At 41.7% G+C, this 26,230-nt stretch overlaps 1 protein-coding gene across 1 annotated transcript in view; it reads right to left on the reverse strand.

Moving 5' to 3' along the window:
• The window catches only part of LOC126416415 (WD40 repeat-containing protein SMU1), a 104,730-nt gene extending 79,202 nt beyond the window's left edge, over positions 1-25,528 (reverse strand). Inside the window, exons 1-4 of the mRNA XM_050084133.1 lie at positions 25,452-25,528; positions 25,305-25,371; positions 8,240-8,383; positions 1,759-1,873 (exon numbers count right to left, since the gene is read on the reverse strand). Of these exons, the coding sequence (XP_049940090.1) occupies positions 1,759-1,873; positions 8,240-8,383; positions 25,305-25,371; positions 25,452-25,477 (352 nt within the window). The 5' untranslated portion in view covers positions 25,478-25,528. The remainder of the gene's footprint in view (positions 1-1,758; positions 1,874-8,239; positions 8,384-25,304; positions 25,372-25,451) is intronic.
• Between the last annotated feature and the right edge of the window lie 702 nt (positions 25,529-26,230).

Consider the following 26,230-nt stretch of genomic DNA (forward strand, 5'->3'; position numbering starts at 1 on the left):
AATCCACAAATGTGACTGTAGTGTTCCGACTAGAGATAACGTTATATGTTACTGGCAGAAATTTATATATGCAATCCTATATACCGGATTTATCAGATAGTTATGAAAAGGTGGTCCTTAAGCGAAATTTGTCCAAAACAAATAACATGCACAAGAAATAAGTAACTGCAAGACAAATTATGTTGAGTGACACTGGTGAAAAAAATTTTAACAAATATGTTTATATGAGACAGTTAATTAGTATCCAAGGAAACTTAAAATTTGAAATTTTTCACCGAAACAATCTATGTTGGAGGGTTCATGAAAGAAACACAAATCTAATATGCCAACAAATCAAAAAAGGTTGTTTACAAAAAGTGTGATTATCCTGTACTAATGTATGGTTGTCGAGCTTAGATTTTAAACAAGTTTTTCAAAAGAAACCTCCTAACAGCTCGGAGATCTATGGGAAGGTTACTCCTATGTCTCACTGAGAAGGATGGGAGGAAGAAAGGAAGGAAGGAAAATCAGTGTTTAACGTCCTGTCGACATCAAGGTCATTAGAGATGAGAATACATGCTCTGAATGTTTCAAGGATGGGGAAGGAAATCGGCTGTGCCTTTTCAAAGGAGTCATCCCATCATTTGTCTAGAGTGATTTAGGGAAATTATGTCTCACAAAGAAGATCGAAAAGAAGTGATGGCATAAGAACACCAGCAGGAGTTCAGGATGCTGTGGAGAGGGAAGGGCTCTAAAATGGAAATGGGCAGGACATATTGCATGAAGAAGTGATAAACAACACATATAGGCAGTACTAAACTGGAGGTCCACAGAAAGATCATGAGGTGGACCACCTGACCATTGAGATAATGATTAAAAAAAAAATAAGCTGAAGAACTGACAGAGAATATCAGGAGATAAAGAGGCATGGACACAGTGATTCAAATTGTGTTTGTTAGTTTAAAAGTCTATTAAAAGTGTGCTGTTGTAGCTCCACTTTCACTGTCTGGTCATCAGCTGCATAACGTACCTCCACTGGATGCAAATAAAATTAGGTGACACACTAAACCAAACTAAATTAAACTCTGCCTGAACAGGCCATGAAGGTCCAATGGTACTGACTGGCTGCCATGTCATCCTCAGCCCATAGGCATCACTGGATGCAGATATGGAGGCACATGTGGTCAGCACACTGCTCTCCCGGCCATATGTTAGTTTATGAGACCTGAGCCACTACTTTTCAATCAAGTAGCTCTTCCGTTTGCCTCACTAGGGTTGAGTGCACCCCACTTGCCAACAGCGCTCAGCAGACCGGATGGTCATCCATCTAAGTGCTAGCCCAGCCAGACACTGCTTAACTTCAATGATCTGACGGGAACCAGTGTTACCACAGTGGCAAGGTCATTGGCGAAGCAACACCCTATCCTTCATAAATCCATCAACGTGTGCATAGATTTGACATTTACTTCAACACGAGCATACTATGCCATTTTCCAAGTCAATGTCGAGCTGACACATAATGTTGATTAAATATAATGTACACTCAAAACTTCAGTTATAGCAATGCCTGTCCCCATTTCAGCCAACATGTGAGGAAGGGTTAATTTGCAGTCTGCTAGTCTCCAGTTATAGAAGTTCTTATAAACCAAATACTCATGAACAAAGTGATGCATCCACAAAGAATAACAACTCAAAATTATTAATTATTTCGCACATAAAGTTATTGTCTGCAAATAAAGGCATTTTCAAACTAAAAAAAAATCATTTCATGTAACCAACCTAGATGAATATATCTCTCCGGTTCCTGCTGCTTCATCATAATCATTGGATCTGTCTGTCTAAGAAGTGATCGAGCTGCACCCAGTTCACGTAGTTCAATCAGTTCTAACACAACCTGAAAAAAAGAACAAACATTACGCATTGCCAATACCTGGTCGCTTTTCCTAAAAAGGGCAATGAACAGGGCAAGAAAAATACAATGACCATGATAGGATAACAACAAAGATACATCATTAGGCTGACTTAAGAGTTCTCTACAGTCTGATTTAAACTAGTGGTCACTTTACAGTTCACAGCCTGCACGGCTCCTGCCACAAACAAACCAACAGGGCCTGTCACCATCAGCTCCCACAGCATTGCCACTTCCACTGCACTGCCCTGCCTAAGGCATTGTGCCAGAAAGTCCTCACGAAGCCGTTGTAGTGAGAGGTTTGGGTGACATTTATCTTCATGTGCCTTACAATGTGTGATGAAAGTAGTTGAAAGATGGGCAGACCAAGGCTGTACACACCTAGGAAACTTTCAAAGAAGTTAGGCAAACATGCCCTTCAGTTGGCAAATCCGACTCTAGATGAAGTCCTACCCATTGCTCACTCGTTTGTAATTTCTCACGCCGCTGGAGCACAGATAGAGGCATGGGGCGACGTACGATGTTGCGATGTTGACGAAGCGTGTGGCGTGTCCCCGCCAGCCGACGTGGCCGCAGTACGCTCCCTAGTGCAGCCTCAGCCTAACCGCAAACAAACCTCTACGAAACTGCAGCAAAACCCACAGCAACTTCCTTCATGTCCGCGGTATTTTATGAAACATGCACGAGAAGATTGTCCACAACATTGGGCCGTGTGTCACAAATACAAAAAAAAAAGGGGTCATGTGTCATCCGTTTGCAAATTCGACCGCATACATGATGTTCATGAACATGACGCTGATTCTGATTCTGTGTTTTCTGTCAATTCTACTTCTTCCCTTTCAGGGAAGTTATTCCTCACTGTCCAAATACTTGGTCGAGATGTTCGCATGCAGGTGGATACTGGTTCTGCTGCCACTATCATCAATTCTCAGACGTATCTTCAGTTGGGTTCTCCAATCCTGTCACCTGTCACTAGGCAATTACGGACTTACAATAAACAGAAGATTTCTCTCTTGGGACAATTTGATGCTAAGGTATCTTACAAATCTGTAGTTCGCACTGTTCCCATATTTGTGGTCGGCCATAGTAACGCGGAGAATCTTTTTGGTTTCAATGCCTTTCGCGTTTTTGGGTTCTCCATAGATGACTCTGTCAATATCGTCTCTGATGCTATTCTTTATGCTCAATTGGATTCCTTGTCGACGACATTTTCGTCCCTTTTTTCTCCTGGGTTAGGCCATGCAAACGACTTTGAAGCTCATATAACTCTCTAACCCACTGCTCGGCCTAAGTTTTTTCGGGCTCGGCCCATTCCTGTGGCCTTTCATGATCAGGTCAAGCGGGAGCTTGATCGTCTCACTGCTTCAGGGGTCTTGCTTTCTGTCACTTCCAGTGAGTGGTCCTCTCCTGTCATAGTCGTAGCTAACCCAAAGGGTGTCATTCGCCTCTGTGGCGATTTCAAAGCCACTGTAAATGCTGAATGCCTTATCGACACTTACCCTAGGCCTCGACCTGAAAAATTGTTCACTAAACTTGCTGGAGGCCAGTATTTTTCTAAACTTGACCTGTCAGAAGCTTATCATCAACTTCCTCTCGACACTGCTTCCTGGCAGTTTCTGGTCCTTAACACGCCTTTCGGCCTCTATCAATACCAACGACTGCCATTCAGGGTTCCCAGCGCCCCTGCTCTCTTTCAGCTATTCTTGGAACAATTATTGCTCACTGTCCCTGAGTGTATAAATTACCAGGACGACATTGTTGTCACTGGCTCCACCACTGACGAACATCTTCAAAATCTCCACACACTTTTTCATGTCTTACATACTGCCGGTCTTAAGTGTAATCTTCAGAAATCAAAATTTTTTCAGGCATCTATCACGTACTTGGGGTTTCAACTCTCTCGGGATGGTATTCGTCCACTTCAGCAAACTGTCGCTGCGATCGATGCCCTTCCTCGCCCTACATCTGTTAAGGAACTGCAGGCCTTCTTGGGGAAAATAGCATACTATCACAAGTTTTTACCGTCTGCTGCTTCGGTGGCTCAGCCGTTGCATTGCCTGTTGCATAAAAACGTGCCTTTTCACTGGTCCGCGTCATGTGATGCGGCTTTCCAGAAATTGAAGACTATGCTGAAACAGGCCCCGTGCCTGGCTACTTATCAACCTGGCCAACATCTTGTTCTTGCCACGGACGCCTCTCAATATGGGGTCGGTGCAGTCCTTGCGCACCGGTTTTCTGATGTTTCTGAACAACCCATTGCTTACGCCTAAAAAACGCTCATGGATGCCCAACAAAAGTATTCTCAAATTGAAAAAGAAGCTTTGGCCATTATTTATGCCTTTCATAAGTTTGGTGTTTTTCTCTATGGGTCCAAATTTCATCTTGTTATGGATCACAAGCCACTTGTTTCCTCGTTTCATCTATCAATGTCACTTCCCGACAAGGCTGCACACCGCCTCCAGCATTGGGCTCTTTACTTGTCTCGTTTCAATTATGAGACTCATTTCCGGCTGACGCCTCAACATGTGAATGCTGATGCACTGTCTCGTCTTCCTATGGGTCCTGATCTGGCATTCGATAGGGACGAACTTTTGTGTTTCCACCTGGATGTTGCCAAGCAGTGGGTTGTGGACAGGTTTTACGCTGTATTCAGAAGGGTTGGCCAGATCGTCCATCCGCTAAGACTTCTGATCCATTGTGGAACTACTACACTTTGCGTTACCGCCTCATGGCTAGGGATGGTGTTATCCTCCTTTCCACCGAAAATGCTTTGCCGCGTGTTGTGGTACCGGCGTCTTTGCGTGCTTTGGTCTTGCGTCTCCTTCACCAAGGACACTGGGGTGTCTCTCGCACAAAATCTCTGCCATGCCGTCATGTGTACTGGCCCGGCATCAACTCTGAAATGGCACACATGGTCGCTGCCTGTGGCCCTTGCGCGTCACAGGCCACCGCCCCGAAGTCATCTTCATCACCGTGGCCTTCGCCTGAGAAGCCCTGGGAGCGTATTCATGCTGACTTCGGGGGACCTTTTTAAGGTACTTACTGGCTTCTCATTATTGATGCCTACTCTAACTGTCCTTTCATTGTCTGTTGCACATCGCCTACCACCGCGGCAACCACCAATGCTCTAGCTCGCATTTTCTCTTTGGAAGGCCTTCCCTCTACTCTTGTTACTGATAATGGTCCGCAATTTGCCTCTTCCGATTTTGCGGATTTTTGTGCCAGTCATGGTGTCATGCATGTCACGGCCCCTCCGTTCCATCCACAGACAAACGGTGAGGCTGAACGACTGGTCCGCACATTTAAGGCTCAGATGAGGAAACTCCTGACTTCTTCTGCTGCAGACGACGTACTTCTCCAATTTCTGGCTTCTTACCGTTTCACCCCCATGGGTGACCAGAGCCCGGCTGAGCACTTACATGGCCGACAGCCCCACACACTACTTCATCTACTGCGGCCTTCCACCTCACGGCTGCAGGTGCCTTCGCTTGGCCGGTTCACCAACGACGAGCTTGTATGGGTACGGGGATATGGCAGGTGGCCAAAATGGAGTCCTGGCCGCATCTTACGATACCGTGGCCAACGCCTGTATGAAATCCAGATGGACACGGGTGTTGCAGTGCGTCATTCGGACCAGCTTCAGCCTCGTGTGCTGGCAACGCCTGTTCCAGATGCCGCTACACCACCTTCGGCTCTACCTGACGCTCGGGATACTGGAATCTCTCATTACTCACAACGCAGTCCTCTCGAACTGACGCCACCAGGAGACGTGCCCATGCAGGAACCAGATGACCATCATCTGTCGGAGCAACTCTACTCGCCTCGTTCTCCTACGGACGCGGACACATCACCCATGTCTCCTGTTATAACAACTGGACTTGCTGCAACAGGCAGATTGGTGCACAGGGCCCCAGCAGATTCGGCCCCCACGTCTCCTGTCATCTCGACCCGTTATCATCAGGGACACTTCCGTCCATACTGGAAGCCTCCTCCTCGAGACTTTACGGCCAGTCAAACAACACCTATGGACGTTAGCAATCTACAGGCCACCTCCATCAAGACCTGTGCAAAAACTTCAAAGGGGGGTAAAGTGTTGTGACTCACCGATCTTTCAAAGTGCCACCGCGCAATTTCGCATGTCCTCTACATGCGGCACTGTCTGCCAGCCATGCAGCAGCAGCAGCAGCACCACCTAAGCGGCTAGCCAGCCAGCGGCCGCTAGACTCAGACTCAGTTATGATCTGACTGTTAAAGTGTACACACGTCTTACTCTGTTTACTTGACCTGTGACTTTCATGTATTGCGTCTTCCTTGAAATATATTTGTTCAACCTGAAGTTATAACAAAGAGGTACCTCGAGAAGGGGGTCACAAATCTGAACTGTTTTCAGGAAGATGCAATTCACTGTAGATATATGCATATTATTCAAAGAAGGAGTATCCGACACAAAAAGTGACATGCTACCCATGTAGCAATGGTCCTATCTCAGGGCAGTAAATCATCCTTGTTATGAGTTGTGAAAAAGTTACAATTCTGCTATAAATCCATTTCTGGCCACAAGTTATTATTTTAACGCCAAGAAATTGCAGCCTGGTGATGCCGCTTTCTTAAAGAATACATAGGGACAAATTTTTACTATATCATTTGGCTTGATGAAACATGGGTGGCTGCAAGACACAGTTTGAAAAATGGCTGGATAGACAATACTGTCAGCAACAGTATGGCAGCTCCGATAGGCAGAGGAAAAGGAATAATTGTAGCAAGTGCTGCAAATTCGAAGCTTTCATTGTCTGCTGTTATTCAGTTCAAACAATACTTCAGAGTACCATGAGGAGATGAATCATAATACCTTTGTGCATGGTCAGAACATAATGAAAAACTCTGTAATTATTATGGATAACACAACATATCATTTGATTGAACAAGATAAAATGCCCACAAAAGTTATGAAGAAAAATGACATCGTTTGCTGGCGAGACAGGTATAGTATGGCCTGGCAGTACCGGTAATTTGACAAGGGCACAATTATTAGAACTTTTATCACACTACAAGCCAGAGAATCCAGTTTACATTGTGGATGAAATAGCAAAAAATTACAGGCATTAAGTGCTCAGACTCCCTCCCTACTACTGCCACTTCCCACGCAATAGAGCTGACTAGGGGCACACATTAAATTTCATATTGCTGCAGAAAACAAAAAAATTACATTGACCGAAGTGGAATGCCTTTTGGAGGAGGCAGCTGAAAATGCAACACCAGAAGACTTGCTTACCCCGCCAGAATGTTTTACCCAACAGATAAGCTTGCAAAATGGTTGGTACAAATTTTTGTCAGTCACAATCTTCCAGCAGCCAAGGTTGTCTTTGTAGATTCACATACAAACCACAAGCAGGCGAATTCGTCAGGAACATACCCCATTCCTTATTCATTCAGTGCCACAATGTTTAGAGGTACTGACTCTAGTGGCTTCACACCATGCTTAATACTCCATATGGAATCATATACATATATCCAACTGCTGTGTATTTAACTCATGGAAAAGTTAATTTCATTCACACATACCATTCCTGCAGTTTTATTTTAACAACATTCTTAATAATTTTACACACTGCAAAATATTCCCTGTATTATTTTGACACAGCATGCAATTTCAAGGAATGCACATATGAAAAGTTTACACTAGTGTATCCTCAGCTACTTCTGGCAAACTATAAGTGATACACGTAACATTGTTTTATCCTTTTGCAGCTTAAGATCTTAGCGAACTGCCCTTGCTATATGTTTGAAGACAACTGTCTTGTTATCCCTGCCCACAAGAGGTGGCAGAGTTCATGCATGTAAACTGATAAGATCACATAATTACAATGTTATTTTTAAAATTATTTAATCGGGTAGATAAAAAATCTACTTACCAAGCAGCCGCAGAACCCACACATAAAATACTGTTGTAATTGGCAAGCTTTTGGAGCCAGTGGCTCCTCCTTCAAGCAGAAGGGTTGAAGGGGAAGGAAGAAGGGTGAAGGAAAAGGACTGGAGGGGTCTTGGAAAGGGGGTAGATTTTGGGAAGGTCACTCAGAACCGTGGGTCACGGGCGACTTAACATACGGGATGAGAAGGAAAGACTCAAAATTGATTTTAAATACTTTCAAACCATGCAGATGATCTTACACGCCAAATTTAATGGAACCCTTTGAACCAAAGTTACTAATACACTGAATGAATCACTACCGTAATTCACAGAAAGCGGATTAAAAAAAATGATGAAACAAGGGATTTGTATAAAATACACTAATAACTGACAATGCAGTAAAAGACTCTAAACTACAGTGATGAGCTGCTGTAGAAGTTCACCTGTTCATAGAGATCAATAAGCTTCTTGTCTGGAAGTTTAAGTGACTGAATTGCTTTAAGCACTGTATCCCAATGGCCATTATTGATGTCAGCCACAAAACCTTCAACACTGTCCACAGTGTTAAGGGAAACACCAGTCTCATCCTAGAACATAAACAACAAAACCTTTAGCAATGCACACTATATGATCTATAAATACACATTTTATCTCAAAACGGTGAGTAGTAACCTATAGAAAATACAGCACAGGGTTATCATTTGCTGTCAAAATCATTAGGTTAATATGAATATAAATCTACAGAATAAAAAAACTATCATTCAAATTCTTACAGATCTCTGCACACACATAAATGATTTCAGGAAGAAAATATGAAAGATTACAATTCAACAGCCCATCTACTACAAAGTCTCAGAGGTGGGGCACAAGCTCGGATTGTTTTAAGGATGGAAGAAGGAAATCGGCTACGCCCTTTCAAAGGAACCATGTCAGCATTTGCCTGGAGCGATTTAGGGAAATCGAGGGAATCTAAACCAGAATGGTCAGAAACAGATTTCGTCATCCCCCCAAATGCAAGTTTGGTGTGCTAACTACTGAGCCACATTGCTCGATTTGGCATCAGGGCATAGTTGTCATAAGCAAAATCTTCAAGTATTAATACTCTCTAACAACTTCACTGAACAGTAAGCATGCTTTTATGGTAATGGTGTCACCAAGTTACTCAAAAAATGCGTACTGTATCAGACAATTCAAAGTGAGGAGAAAAGCCAAAAAGCATTGGCAATTTAATAGACAAATACATTGTCCATCGTTTCAATGAAACAACATAACATTTACATTCAAATTCAGAAAGCAACCACAAAATATATGTTACAAGGTACTTTCAACGAGTATTAGTTACTTAATTCCACTACAAAATTTTGAAAGAAAATGGTTCCCTTTCTACTGAAGCCATACCATATACACCTAAAACTTGTAGAATTAGTCTGCAATCTTGCAAAAAGTAAGACCTGTAGCTGTGATATATCAAGCATCTCACACTCTAACCTGAAAAATAACTGTTCACACTTATACTGCTAATAAATAAATGTCGTACATTACCTCACCTGGCACAAGCCTTCTGACCAACAACACTTCAGCAACTCGTGCCTCAACTTTGATGATTTCACTTTCAAGTGGTGTTTCAGTCAGCCTCACAAGGCTCAGTGAACCTCCTTACAGATCTTTCCACCAGAGAAAAATATGAGGTGGCCAACAGGAACCAAATCTGAGACCTCAACTTTACTAGCCAAAAATGCTAACCGCTGGACCAGATGGTCAATTTGCTTCTGCTGCTTTGACATTAGCTTTCATTGTTGCACCATTGGAAGGTTAGAAAGGCTATGTATCATTCCAAATCAGTGTATTGACTACTGGAGGGGAGATACTCTTACAGACAAAGAAGCTGAAAATCTAATAAAATCAGTTGCCATGGATTTGAATAAAGAGTCAGCATCATCATCTGCACCTGAAACAGCTGACCGTCGATAAACACAAAGTTGTGGACAACAGCATTATCATCAGGGAAGGAAACTTTCACATAATGCCAGCAAAGCGTCATGAACAGCCAAAATGAGGTATATTGTATGTCCTATTTCTGTTCTTATTCTACATAAGCACTTCATTCAGACAAGTAGTGCTTGACAGTGCTACATTTGTAAGAGTACTGGAGTGTGTGTTATTGCTACATCTCCCTCAAATTTCTCAGGCATATACACAATGGTGATTCCACCCTATCCAGGTATTCAGTTTGATTTGAGGGGTAATAACAAATACTATAATATAATGATCACTTGTTTATAGACATGGAACATCTGGATATTCAACAGATATCACATATTATTAAGAGCAATAATGGTTCAAAGTTGACACAAAGACCTGCAAACAGTACACAGAGGCAGCACAGGCCAATTTCTTCATCGCTTATGGATCACTTTTCGGAGTCACGTATTTTACTTTTCAGTTTAACCATGTTTACTCATTTTATCTTCGTCTATTTATTGGAATCCAAATATTTTTGAAAATGTTTCTTTCATTGTAGCAGAGCTTCATCTGTGTATTTTTTTTAAGTAATATGCATGAAAAACAACATCTATGACATAACCTTTGTTACTTGAAAACTATGTGATACATACAGCCAATTTTAATTTTAGATACAGAGAAAGTGTAATGTTTGAATTGCCATTATTATTTTTAGATTTATTCCCAAAATTTTAAAGCTTTCCATAGATGGGCTACAAGAGATTAATGGGTTGCTTCTTTATCTATTAACGTTAATTACATCATAGAGTTTGAACCATTTTCTTCACAGATATTTCCCATAGGTAAAATTCTATTATTGACCTGAAAAAGTCCTGTTCTTGTAGTGTACTATCTAAAACAGGAAAAATTCCGATGCTAACAGAAGATAAACTTACAGTGTATTGTGACTAACTTTAAAGATATGCAGATACTTTAATGAACAGCATATTTTAGCCCGGGGCCAGCAGTCTCAACGCAGATGCAGACACATAGAGTTAAAAAATGTGTGTACACCTAGACATTCCAGCTTTGGGTGCTGTTAAGGAAACAGATTACTATATCAGCATGAATGAAGGCTGACAATTTTAGAGGCTGAAAGACTTATTTTCCATGTTAACAACTAAACAAATTAAATACAGGCCATAAAATACAATAAAACTTTGATAATATGCTTGGCCGAAACTTTGTAAATAATATCTTTGTGTGGTTAGGTAAACTACTTGTTTTTATTGTGTATCACTATAAAAAGTTACTCACATTACAAAATTAAGTTAATGGAGTTCAAATTGTGAACCTGCTCACTCTGCTTGGATAGTACTTCTTGCATTTTACCTGGGTTTTTGTATTCTCATGACAAATGAGTGTTTGAAATCTGAAATTTCTGAAGTATGTCACACCATCAGACAAAACAAAAAACTTTATTTTATTATTTATTTAAAATGTTTACAAGTTACTTATAACTTAAAAATTCAGAGGAATCTTGATTCATTATGAGTCTGAATACATGAACCCATCAGCTTCAGTATCCTGTCATGTTATCTGCTGGACAATGAACATTTTATAGGAAGAATAACCCCCAGGAAAAAAATTCAAGAAAACAGCAATAAAAAATTTAAATGTTCAGACTGATATGAAAATGATGACAATGACGATGATGATGTTTGGTTTGTGGGGTGCTCAACTGCGCCGTTATCAGCGTCCATACAAATTCCCAACCTTTGCTCAGTCCAATCGCGCCACTTTCAGGAATGATGATGAAATGATGAGGACTACACAAACACCCAGTCATCTCGAGGCAGGTGAAAATCCCTGACCCCGCCGCGAATCGAACCCAGGACTCCACGCTCGGGAAGTGAGAACGCGACCGCGAGACCACGAGCTGTGGACTGATATGAAAAGCCTCTTGGTTTGTGTGTGGGGCTGTCAGAAGCAATAATCTTCTTATCTGCTGTCTCCCTCTTTGTCTTCTTTCATTATCTTTCTTCTGCAAAACTTCTCTTGTTGCTCACGTGATACAACTGTGATCCCGCCAATACTGAAAGTCTTCTTGTAGAATCTAAAAGTGTTACTTGCCTCAAACCTTATAAGTAACTTTTATGGATGCAACCCAAATGACCCATGTTACATCTACATGTTGTTCAGTGGAGGGATTCATTCACTTTATGCATTTCACCTTTAGTACATCTTTCCACTAGTGCATCAGAAGTCAGTTTCGGTTCCATGGGCAGCATTGTTGCCATACTGTTTCAGACATCTTTACCTTCCTTAAAGTGTGGGTGTTTACACATCCCTCTACAATTTGCTTGTTGGCTCAGCACCAAGAATTCCCATGTTCTGGATATGTTGCATACTGGTTTGTTTTGTTTTAGGGCACAAAAACAAATACGTCAAACACACCCATGTTAGAACTGTAGATAACTCATACAGCAAAACACAAATTAGAAAATAAGTGGTAAAAAAAAAGTGCATTTGGTCAGGAAATGGCAAACCATCAAAGTTGATGACAATGAACACAATGATCACCACTTAACAAATGGTAATGACTGAAACAACGGTGCCCAATAAGCAACCTAGCTAAAATGATCTCCTTGCAGCGAGCGGGCTGAGGAGGAGGTCGGCCAAGCTGCTGGGAGAGGTTTAATTTCCCGGAAGTTGTTCCCATGAAGGGAAGATGAGTGGTGATGGCAAAGGGACAGCACCTGCCGACAGACAGCAACACAGAGATAATTGGAGGGAATGGAAGAACTAGCGGGCCGATGTAGGAGGACTGCAGCCTTGGCAGCAGTATGAGCAGCCTCATTTCCCATCAGAGAGACATGACCAGGGATCCACAACATCACAGTGTCTCCATCAAGAGTGTGCAAGCGAAAGCTTTCCTGGAGCCAATGTACTTAGGGACAGGCTGTGTATAGCACACAGAGGCTCTGAAGTGTTCCAGAAGCCAATACCAAAACTCGTTAGTGACAATAACAAAGGCACACCTGACACCACAGTCAATCCGAGAGCCATCAGTGTACAAAAAGGTACTATCGCGAAGTTTTTTGTGAAGGTCGAGAAACTTATGGGGATAGAGTGAGCCTGGAATAGTGTCCTCAGGAAGCAAATTAAGTCCAAGGTGAACAATAGCTGTCGCACGAAGCCAAGATGGTGCTCAGGGTTCACACCCATTGAGAAAGAGGCAGGTAGTGTGAAGTTAAGCTGCCACAGCAATAGCCAAAAGCAAACTCCAGGAGGTAACAGAGAAGAGGGATGTGCCCCATACTGGCAGCTAAAGGAGTCATCAAAGGAGGCGGCATAGGATGAGTGGCCACACATGGTAGACAAACGCCATGCACATCCGCTGAGGAGAAAGTCACAGCGGTAGGACAGCGGTAGTACAGCAGCTTTTGCAAACAGACTCTCAACCAACCTCGTGTAAAATGCCAGTGGCCACACGGATGCCACAATGGTGGATTGTATTGAGATGGCATAAGATGGACGGACTTGCAGATGCATAAACGAAACACCCATAGTCTAGTTTCGAATGGGCACGGGATCGGTACAAACAGAGGGACGTGGTCTGATCCACTCCCCACGAAGTACTGCTGAGGACACTTAGTACACTGAGGGACCAGGTACAGAAGGTGGCCAGGTAAGACACATGGGAGGACTAAGAATGTTTGCTATCAAGCATGATCCCCAGGAATTTTACAGTTTCAGTGAATGGAAGAGCAACAGACCCACGATGTAAGGACAGTGGAAGAAAGCCACTGCACCACCAGAAATTCATACAAACAATTTTGTCAGTAGAAAAGCAAAAGCCATTGTCGATGCTCCACAAGTAAAGTTGATCGAGACATCACCGGAGACACTGTTCCAGGAGACAAGAATGTGGAGAGCTGCAAGAGATCGCAAAATCGTTAATGAAAAGGGTGTCGAAGGTGCCCAGTGGGAAACAGACCATAATGGGGTTTATGGCAACAGCAAAGATGACAATTTCTCAGGACAGAACCCTGAAGCACACCGTTTTCCTGGATAAAGGTGTCCAACAAGACAGAAGCCACACGTACCTCGAAAGCCCAGTCTTTTACAAATTACTTAAGGAAACGGGGCAGGCAGCCTCAGAAGCCCCACGTATAGAGAATACAGAGCATAACAGTCCTCAGGGCAGGTGTCGAAATCTTTCTCCAAATAAAAAAACACAGCCACTGTCTGGTATTTCTGCAGAAAAACATTCATCACATGGATGGACAAAGTGAGAATATGGTCAACTGCAGAACACCATGCTCAAAATCCACATTGTGCAGTGATTAATAAATTTTGAGATTCGAGCCACCGTACCAGGCGGGCATGAACCATACGTTCCATCACCTTGCAAACACAGCTGCAGAGAGAATTGGTGCAGTTGGTAGAAGGAAGGTGTTTGTCCTTATTGGGCTCAGGTATGAATGTGACTGTGGTTTCAGGCCAGCGACTGGGAAACGTGCCCTCTGCCCAAATGTGATTGTATGTATGAAGGAGAAAGTGCTTGCCCACAGGAGAATGGTGCTGCAGCATCCAGCTCTGGGGCAAAGGATTGGGATGAAGTGAGAGCATGATCTAACTCCCTCATAGTAAAGGCAGCATTGTAGCACTCACGATTCTGAGAAGAGAAGGCTATCACCGGAACCTCCTCCACTCATTTGTTAAGGAGGAAAGCTGTATGATAATGGGTGGAGCTCGAAATCTCCACAAAATAGAGACCTGAGGTGTTGGAGATAGCAACCGGGTCCACTATGACATCATCTGCCATGGTCAGGCCAGAAATTGGGGAATGGACCTTGGTCCCACAGAGCTATTGGAGGTCGGCCCACACAATGGACGAGGAAGTGGAACTCTTAAAAGAACTAGTGAAGGAAATCCCGCTAACTTTTCTGCTATCTCAAAGAACACAACAACACTGCACATGCATCTGTTTACTAAAAATGCAGTTCACCATAATAGGATGAGTGTTAAAAACACAAAATTTGTTGCGGCACACCTCAGTCCCCCGAGGGACCAGGATATGGCACAGTAAAGATGAAGTGCGAGGAATGGAACATTCCGCGGCAGTAAGGATAACGTCTGCAGGGTATTCTACCTCGTCATCACAATTGGGAAAATGTTGTTCACGGAAGGTCTTCAGCAAGGAGAAAAGCCTTCAGTTGGCCTTAGAAAGCTGCCATTTGGGTTTGCACATAGTTGGGGTAGGATTCAGCAAACGGATAGCACATAGGAAATGGTTGCTCGCCTACATGTCAGAGTGAATGGACCACTTGGGATGATGGGCAAGCTGGCAGTGCAGAATGAGAGGTCCAAGGAATGTGGGTGCTCCAGTGTTAAGACAGATGAGGTTGAGTTTATTGAGAAGGTCAGCCAAGACAGCATCTCTTGGACAGGTTCTGGGAGAGCCCCAAAGGGAAAGGTGCAATTTAAAGTCACCGAGCAGCAAAATGGGATCATGGAGTTGTCCAGTAAACTGGGGGAAGTCTGCCCTAGTGGCACCCAAATGACAGAGGGACATAGACGGTACAAAATCAAAAGCTAAAGCGAGGAAGGAAAATGCAGACTACAATAGCTTGTAGCCGGGTGTTGAGTGAGATGGTTTGACTGTGAATGTCATCCCAATGAGCAGCATGACTCCCCCACGAGATGGAATGCCGTCCTCAGGGGGAAGGTTAAAGCAGGTGGAAACAAATTCAAGAGGTCAAAGTGTTCACGAGGACACAATTTTGTTTCCTGGAGCCAAGGAACAAGTGGACGCTGCGATTCCAAGAGCAACTGTAATTCCTCCTTGTTGGATGTAAGGCTACAAACGTCCCATTGGAGGAGAGTCGTGATGGGGAAAGGGGAAGAGGGAAAAAATGAAGGGGTGTCACCTCAGCAACTGCCGAGTGCCAGCCTTCGAAGACTCTCAGCTACAGGGTGCAGATGGTGGAGGATCCTGTTCTATGAGATCTACAGAGGTGTTGACTTTCTTCCTCAGTCAATCTGCAGTTTCCAGTACGACACGAAGGTCGGCTGGCTGAGGCTATAACATGGCGAAACCATTGAAGAGGATCTCCAAGTCGGCGAAGAAGACCATTTGCCTTTGTTTGATTTCTCACAGCCTTTGCAGTTGGCAGATGAAGATTCAGATGTTCGTTGGCTGGAGGGACATAAAAATTCTTTGTGGGAGTGTTCTTTCCATCCTGTCTGACCTGCTGGTAGTGTAGCAGGTGATTTCACTGTGTGAGGCAAAAATTTGGTGGCTTGTTGTACAGCTGCAGGAGAAGAAGACAGGGATTCTCGGTGACACTGGGTGAATTTACAACCACAGTGCTGAATTTGATGTCGCAAATCTGTGTGGTCATGTCCTTCTTGGAGTGAGATGTAGCAAGAACGGTACTGTAAGTGCCGGATGGTAAAATGCAGGGCCTCCGACAGCCCAGCAACTTGCCAGTGACAGGGTAAGGCACTTTCCTTCACCCAGATCTCCTGGATGGTACACTAATCGAGATACACGGGACATCCTCATGGCCGCCATTGCAATTGATACAGTGGGGCGAAGGGGCGGGCAATTGCAGTCGTGAGCATACCACTTGTAACACATTTGACCAGGTGTCAACAAGACATTCAAGTGTGGTTGTAACGATGACACTGGTAGCAGCGCATCAGGTTCAAAATGTATGGTTGGACTGTGATGACTTCATAGCTTGCTTTGATCTTTGATGGAATCACTACTCTATCAAAGTGAGAAAAGGAGTGAGTGTGGACACTAAAGATGTATCTACCTTTTCCATCATCCAGTGGACTGCAGTGATGCATATATGACCACTGTCTCTGGCTGCCTCGGCAACCAGAGACAGTGTTTTGTGTGTGTGTGTGTGTGTGTGTGTGTGTGTGTGTGTGTGTGTGTGTGTGTGCGTGGGTGTGTGTGTGTGTGTGTGTGTGTGTTTTGTCTAATTCTGATGAAGGTCTATTTGTTTGACAGTCTTTTGGTTGTACCTACCTGCGACTCAGCATCTCCAAGGGAGTAGCAACGCATCCTTTCAGAATATTGTCATTATTCCGTCCTGGATTTCCCAAGATTATTTATAGGTAAAAGACACTGGGAATCACTTAAAATGAATCTCTCTCTCTCACACACTCACACACACACACAATTGTTTCACATGCCGAGTGGTGTCCCTCCACAACCAAACTGACAACTCCTTAAAGCCGCAGAGTATGTTCTATCAACCAATACCTTGTTTTACTGAAGTTGTGCCAAACATTTCTTTTCTGCCCAATTCAACTTGTGACATTCGCCTACTTTATTTCTTCATTGATAGTCCTCGGTGTTGATGTACTGCATTGTTATACTCGCTTAAAAATGGGGGGTTGGAAGTTCAACACTGACTACTGTAAACGATGTGGCTGACAGTTGCGTTTCACAACTGTTTTCTTTCACTGCTCACAACCTTAAATCACACAGTTATATGACCAGTTCACTATTGATAAGCCTCACTAATAGTTGCAGGTAAACATCAGCATACTGCTACGGTAGTTTGCTGTTGAACATCTATGAGCAGTAAAAACCCAACCACACAGTTCAAGCATAATAATACAGTAAGTGTGACACTATTTCTCAAACAAATTGAACAGACACTGTCATTGTTTTAACACATGGCCTACATGTGTTACACTAAGTCCACTGTTAAGTTACTGCATTATTGTTGCTCTAACTGATACAGACTTCCCATCTGAAAATCGGCTTTAGACTGACTCTCTCGAGACTAAAAATCAGGTCTTTATATATCCTCACAATAATAAGTACTGAAACTGTACATTGTTCGATGTTTAATTTACAGAATTTTGGAATTAAATACGGGCTGGCTTTTCTAACATGTTTTTGAATAGAGCCAAATAAATACTTTAAGAATCCTAGTAGTTCTTCTTCCAAATGTTTATAATTATTACAGAATTTATATTTGCTTGTAAGTCAACAATAGAATCTAAGTCATGAAACAATTACTGATTTCACCCTATAACAAAAGATATTAACTAGGAATAATCAAAATAAATCAGGAAATTAATTACATACACAAAACTAAGCATAAAATTAGTTCTGGTGCCATATTTGTTAAGACTGAGGGCCAACCTTTCTCTTATATGGCAGATTATACTCATGTATGTTAATGGTAACTAGTCAAAAAAATGAATTTAAGGAGGCAGGTGGCAAAACAAGAGAGGAAGTAAAGAGAACCCAAATTTCTTCTTCACGAATTCACTACCTCCTTATTAGCTATTCGATCTTCCCTTCTTATCTTCAACATTCTTGTGTAGCACCACATATCAAAAGCTTCTATTCTCTTCTTCTCTGAACTGCTTGTCACTCAAGTATCACTTCTGTGCAAGGATACACTCCAGCAAATACCTTCCTATCATTTGCATTTTTGTATTTGATCTAATTAAATTTTTCTTTTTCGGAAATGCTTTTCTTGCTACTGTTAGTCTATATTTTATATCCTAGAACTTCAGCCACCACCAGTTATTTTTGTGCCCAAATAACAAAACTCATCTACTACCTATAGCATCATTCCATCTAAAGTGGTCTAGAGGTTCCCACACGGCCACCACGCATTTTGATGAAATTTTGTATGAACATTTGCATATATCCCCAATAAACATTGGTAAAGTTTTAAAATAACTAATCCAATATTCTGGGGATATAATCATTTGTCTGATCCCGCAGCACAGCTGTCAAAAGGGCATCCGTGAGTTTTTGGCAAGTTTGAGACACAAAATCTCTGGCAATATCTTGAAAGAAACAAAACTAGGCCATCTTGTACAACTTTTTTCGCACTCTCTCAAATGAAATAATAAGAAAAGAGTTTCTGAACAATTTTCTTACAGTGCTACTTTGTGTGTTCCTACATTTCTCTCAAACCCAAACTGCTTCCTCTAGTTTGGTTTCTACCAGTTGTTTCATTCTTCTGTAAATAACTCGTGTTACTACTTTGCAAAGATAACTTATTAAAGTGATGGTTTAAATATTTAAAAAATTGGATAAACGAAAAGTGGTTTACCCAGTCATTCATCAGAAATTAGCCTAAAATCATTCTCTGAAAGCAGCTACTGAACTACCCAAAAGACAAATACATAAGCAAGTTTTTCCATTCTTCCACAACTAATATGTGGTAGTACTTTATGATCATGACTTATTAAACTGATAGTCCAGTTTCATTTTCAACCATCAGCTATGGTCTTATTTGAAACTTTCATTATTATAATGAATACAGATCTATTAAAGTAATATCATAAATTGTGTGAAGAACACACAAGAAGCAAACAGGTATCACATCCCAGGATAAACAAAAAGTGGTTTATTCAGCAGCTCATCAAATAAATTTTTCAGTCTGTATAACGAGAAATTTGGCCTGATCAGAACCTCACCATGTGATAGTTGTCACAACAAAGCAAGGATCAGTTAAGCATACCAGAACAGCCACCATTCATCACTGAATACCCGAAACACTTTCAAGGATTGCTGGAATTTGGATCTTCCGAGAAATAAAAACAGGTCTAATATTCTGGATGCATGATGCAGGGTTGGAGGGAATACACAGCCTTGCACAAGAAGAATAATGTTGCAGACAACTTCGTGTCTTCGCACCACATGATGGGTTACTTCCTTGTGCTGGCAACCATCTTGCTGTTGGGTCATGTGCTCGAGCCTCTGCTAAGGGCTGCCCAGCTACACCATTGCTGTTCACCGGTCCTTTTGGGCATTCATTGTTGCCAATCAAAGCACAGTGCAGGCATATGCCTTCAACTTTGGACATCCTGGGTTCTAGGCTTAACACCGTCCGTTTCTGTGTGTTGTCCCTGCAGCCAGGGCCTTCCCTCACGAACACAATGGTGCTTGGTCCCCACGGCAGCATAGTCATCAGCAGTGACAACTACTGCACATGTTGCCTGCCAGGCCAGTGAAGTGCTGAAGCTGGCATGCTGCAGCGTCCTATGTCACCGACAACAATAACCTAACATCCAGATGACTCCATCCTTGTAATTGAAATGAACAAAGCATTATGATAACCAGGAGTGTTTTACTGAACATTTGTCGTACAAATACAGTCACCACCACACAGCAGCCCACGTCCAGGTAGGAAGATGTCGTGCATTCTGGGTTGCCATCAACCATTTCACTTGTTGCTGTAGTAGCCACATCCTGCCTCAACATTCCAGCATCAAAAGTGTTCGCTGCTATGTTGACAGCCGCTATCAATCGAGAGCACACTCCAGCTGCCACATCACCACCATTCCAGTTTACAGCTTCAACAGTACGAGTGTGGTGATTGAACTTGTGCTCTATGTACAAACATAGACATCTGCAGGTGTGGTTTGTGAAAGCACAAGGACCTGCATATATGTCTCAGTTTAAAGGTAAAATTAAGGAATACTATTCACAGCGAGTAAGATGTAAGCAGAATAACTTGCAGGGCCACAAGCAGCCTGTCACATGTAGAACGCGCTGATGCTATGCGCAAGGCGCACATCAGTGTTCAAAGTTGGGACAGCTCACAATTCATTGCAGAAGTTGAGATAATTTCCTGATCTTATGTATTAGTACTTGTAGTAGCTATCTTTGTTTCCTTAAATTTTTGTATACTTTACATGTATTGTATGCAGAATGAGGAAAGTAAACTGAAGATACTGTTTTGAGAATATGTGATAGTTTGTGCCATTTGGAACAGGCAATGTGTTCTGTGCTGAGGAAAGCTATGGCTTTTTTTTTTTTTTTAAAGTATATATAGCTTTAGTAATGTTCAGCCATTCAGGAAGAAATAGTACGCTACAATAAGAAGATTATCTTCATTTAAGCATTCCCATCAACATTCTGTTTTCTTCTCTTGTTTTCTTTGTGTAATCACTGCAGGGTAAGCCACATTGTCTTTGATACTGCGGGGAGCCACCGTGGATGAAACAGTGCCAGTTTTAGCAGTCCAAGTAGCACACTTGTGAGCAAACAGTGCAGATATGTCTAAGCCAAATAAAGGCTGCGGGATGAGGTCAGGTAGTTATAGCAGAGAAAATGAAGGTTGTGAGAGACAATGTAGCATTCCACCATAGAATTACTTCAGAGGTAGTGGAGAAAATGCAGCAAATTGGTGTGTTAGAAATAGGCAGCTGTGTGGTCATCTACCAATAATTCATGATATGTTTGTGCAAAGTATTACGAGATTAAAATAGAAAACTGTTCATGCGGGAGCAGAAAGCAAGGAGAAAGAAGTCAGAAGTGTAAGTTTAAGTGATGTGTAAAGTACTAATATTGCAGAAGTTAAGGAGAGTAAGGTAGAATTATCAGCTCCAATACGTTGTGATAATGCGGTGTCTGAGTCATCTGTAGTACCAGACAAAGTGAATGTATGCTGTACTGAAGTAACTGAGTGTGTGAGCAGCAAGATGGCTGATATTTATTTAGGTGCAGTAAGGTCTACCCTATTGGGTGCTATGTAGAGAACACTGAAACTGAGCTGTACGAACAGGCAATTACATGTGCCAATGATTTTTGTGTTACACAAAGTGGAACTACAGGTGATAACTTTGTTGTAGACACTGGATGCACAGGAAGCTATTGGTGATGTCAGCTGTGCTGCAACTGTAGTGGATGAGGAAGTATTTCCGAAGGATGTAAGCCTAGTTAGGTTGCCACCTGTGGTGTCGCCATCTCCTCAGAGGAGTGAAGAAGGAACAAAACGAAGAGGGGACATGCTTGTATGGCTGATGATTGTGCCAACAAAACAGAATCCCTTCAGGAAAGGGCACATACAGGAGGTTTGTAAAGTTGATGGTATTTGCAATGTTATGCGTACTGAGGGTAATAAAAAAAAAAAAAAAAAAAAAACACTGTGTAATCATTCTTTGGCAGCAATGCACCGCCAAACTCAGGGAGATATTGTTTCAGCAGGAGCAGACAGTTGCAAATAATATACTGTCCCGTTGTTGTATCGACATGAGGAGAGCATCAGCTAAACAACGCACAAAATCATTAAGATTCATGTGATAAAAGCGCTGCAGGACACAGGGAAGTTGTTTTGGATGAGCAAAGGTACATGGATGAGTGACAGTCAATCTTTAATTAGCTTTAAAGTAATGGAAATAGGTGGAACTACTAGACAGTATATTGTTTACATGGTTATTGTGTGAACATAGTTTTAAGAATGTGTTTGATGTGAAAATTTAAGGGGAACTTTAGTTGTATAGAAGGCAAAGTTACGGATGATTTGTCAAAACAGTGAATTAAGAGATGTAATGCCAAACATGAGAAATTAATTGCATGGAACCATTTGCAATTAAACAATTGCTAAGAAATCCATTAAGAAGAACACTCTCTCATAATTTTATTTTGGCAGTTTGTTGTGTGATAATTCAAAATAGCATTCAGATTAATATAGAGCCAATGAATCATGTGGTTTATACTAAATCTCTAATCACAACAAGGAGAAATGGAGGCTGTTTATTTGTTTTTATTATGTCAAACTGTGAAATGTGTTAAGATTATTTTATCTGATAATGTAAACAGATCACAATCCAGAGACAGGATTCTTCAAAAGAGGGTGGAATGTTGCACCGTGGTTTTGCAGAGGGGAATTTACTGTTCCGGTGACACTCAGTGGAATGACATCATGAAGGAGGAAGTAGTCGTCAACCTGAAGCCCACATACCGTTTCACAAGAAAGTGTACTCAGAGAGAGAGAGAGAGAGAGAGAGAGAGAGAGAGAGAGAGAGAGAGAGAATGCACATACAGGATACTGGCAATGTAAGAAGTGTCTAGCAGCACCTCTGAAAGGTAAAATGGATGACAAATCTTAGAAGACTCTGGGGGCGCTGACAAAACAAGAATGAGCGAATCAAATCATTGCCACCCAAAGGCAATGCCCTTTTGCCCGGAGATCTGGGGTAGAAGTGCAAGCATTGGAGAGAAACTCATTAACTGGTTCATGTATACACCCCTCCAAATCAGACACTCACTCACTTATGCAGTATCCACATGTGAATTTGATGATGAACAATAGTGTCTCACCAAGCACTAACTACAAGAGCAAGAAGCTGCAGTGCCAGATGAAGCAGCAGCCACATTCCACAGACTTCTGACTCCAGCAGCTGCAGGCACTAGCCGGAGCTAGAGTTTGTATGCAGAAAACTTGTCATCTTGACATTGCTCAATGACTCTCTCCTCCTGGTGACCACACCTCCAAAGTGTATCGGGTGTTTGACCCTGGACTAGGTTCTGCCCAGATATGCTGTTGTTATCCAAGAGTCCTTGACAGCCAATAAGTTGCTGATCACCGACCGGTACAGACATATGCCTTCAACTATGGACGTGCTTGAAGATACGGCTCAATACAATCTATTCCAGTGTTTCCACTGTGGTCGTGGCCTCCCCTCAATGCCGGCACATCACTCGCATGAGGGCTCCAAGACGGCTCTTATATCAGCAATCGCAGCTTCTGCATGTGTTTCCTATCTGGCAGGTGAAATACTGATGTCAATATGAAGTGCGCTCACAGTGCCCTACATCACCAAGGCAAATAATCCACCCTCCAAGCTTGCAATGCAATAAGCATGTATAAAGTTAATCAAGGCTGTTTTACTATGAGATCACTTTATAAGTACAATCATCATCACTTCTGTAGTCCACGTCCAAACCTTCCTGGGTATCCATCAGCTGCTTATGCAGTGGTCACACACCGACCCCCACAATACAGAGCTACAGTACATACACTAAAACACATGAATGTCACTCAGCGCTCATTTAGATATGCAACAGTGTGTTATGAATTGTAAATCTGTAGTGAACTAAAGTGACAGTGAAACTGACAAATATTCATATACTGGAGACAAATATGCATTTAAGAATGAAATAATTAAGACTGGAAAAGAATTTGTATCTGCCAAAGATAAGCATAGTACCATGAATATTTCAGTACAGTCGTTGTACAGTGGTCCAAAACAGCTGCAGATCCCTCTCCCCCGCCCCCTATTTAACCTTTAATTGTCGTAGGATCCCATGCAATAAACCATCACATAAAATTAATAATGTTCTGAAGTAGACAAATGAAATGTCAGTAGCAACCAAATGGAGACTGATAGAACCCATTAATAAACATTTAGGATCAACTGAATCTACAAATTCTGTATGTTAACTTCCCCTCAAGACGTAATGGTGTTGTGACATCATACATGCACAAACTGGAAGAGAACGTAACACGAATTTGGAATGCAGGTGTGGTAGTAAGACTGCTCCGTAGCACACCCCAAAATATAGGCTACAATGAAACATGACAATCTGAAATAGTTGATGAAGTCAATGAATGCGAATACAAAATCTTAACTGTGGTGGCATACTGATTAGTGGTAAAGGATACATATTGGACTCACTTACATTTTTCAATATAACATGGATGTAAACATCAGTCTTAGCTGGAAGTCAATTTGTTACCACAACCAGATTTTCTGCTTTCACATTAATTGGCATCGGCAACACTCAACTAAATTGTCACCTTCTAACCTAACCTAGACGTCACGCTGTGCTACAGATCAGTCTGCCACCACATCAAAGATTTCAGGAACAGTTCAATACATAACTTCAGCTCTAATTTGTATTGCAGCCAAAGATCTGGTTTAGGATGAAGATGACTAAATTGGCGAAGTGGTACTAAGGCTTTCAGTTAAACCAACAGTTACAAAGTGTACAGTAAAGTAGATGGGACGAAGGCATATTAAGATTGTAACGCACTGTCAACAACCATGTCATCAGAGATGGAGCACAAACTTCGATTACTATAGGATGGATTTGGAAATAGGGCGTGCCCTTTCAAAGTATTCCCTTCATTTGCCTTTAGCAATTTAGGGAAATCATGGAAAACATAAATCTGGATGGCTGGAGACGGATTTTGAACCGCAGTCCTTCCGAATGCAAGTCCAGCTCTTTAGAAACTAAACTGATTGTTACACTTAGTCTGACACACTGAATGCTATGTTTTTTGTCATCTGTAGCAACTTCTGTGAACAAAAGTCATACTGTGTCAAAAGTTTCTTAAGTTGCAAATATGTTCGTAACGACATAGAACCTGTAATTCAACAGGCACAACCATGAATATCAAAATTACTTTTTGTAGTTATTAAGTTACTTTCGCTCCATCACAATAATTCAGCTGCCCGAATGGTACTTATGTGTGAAATATTGACACCTGGTTAAAGCATTATTTTATTAGGAAGAATATGGTTAGTTTTTCCTAATTCTTAACAGGGAACACGGCATCTAAACTCTTCTATGTCAATTCTAGTTAGCAGTGATTAACCCAATCAAGAGCAAAGATGAAATCTAAACAACTCCCAACACTTCGTACACTCCCTGAAGGTGAGCGCCAATAATGAGTAACGCGGGTACAGTAAACGCCAACGTAGTGATGCCAGCAAAAAAGTCTGTCGATATAATGAGCAAATTTTTTTTTAGTATTCACAAAAAAAAAATTGTTTTACCTGCAACGTCTGTAGAGTTCTCAGTAGGTTGGATTCTTTCAGGTACTGCTGAATTAGACGGACAACGCTACAAAAAGAAAATGTGTCACGGTATTTCACAACAAGAAATATATAAATGTACAGCGTTAACACGCTCCTTATACTTACTCCGCAGACTCGATTTCTATAGACATCTCCAACAATATTATTATCCACTCTCTCAGAAACAACAACAATCCAATGAATTCTATAGTCGAAGACATATACATCTTTTCATATCGAGTATTTGGAAGCACAGAACATCAAAATTCGATATAATTACTTGAATCTCGATTCTGAGTCCCTTCAATTCCATATTGAATGATAATCATCACCTATCACATTTATCTTACTGATTCCCAGGAAGATACGACTTCTACAGAAAAATTTAGGAAATAACAAGGTATTATGTAATGATTCAAATAAAAGGAAAGGAACATGAAATACTGTAAAATCAGAAAAAGGTAAAAATAAACAAATACCAAACAACTTTAGAATTAAGGACGTGATTGAGGTAACGAATGATTCACACAGTAAACGTTGTGAAGCAGAAATTTACCAGTATATTAGCAAAATTCCAAAAACCTTCATAAATGTTGCCCATGAGAATCTATATCTCCACTAGTGTATGGACTCTTTGCCGATGTATCTATGAACGTTTTTTAATGTTACTTACATGTTTTGTGTTCTATAAGAGTAACAAAATAATTTATGTGTTGTTTCAAATCATCACCACTTTCCAGCACAAATTAAAGTTTATGGGCCCAGTAAATGAGGTTTGCTGAAAATTACACTGAATTCAGCGATCTGTTGGAAGCATGAAACATATTTTGATTTCTGGAAGAAGTGAAATACCACTTTGTGAAGTAACACCCATTTGTCAAGTTGTCAGGGATTGTACTCCGCAA

Source organism: Schistocerca serialis, chromosome 8 (genome assembly GCF_023864345.2).
Source record: "Schistocerca serialis cubense isolate TAMUIC-IGC-003099 chromosome 8, iqSchSeri2.2, whole genome shotgun sequence".
Classification (NCBI taxonomy): domain Eukaryota; kingdom Metazoa; phylum Arthropoda; class Insecta; order Orthoptera; family Acrididae; genus Schistocerca; species Schistocerca serialis.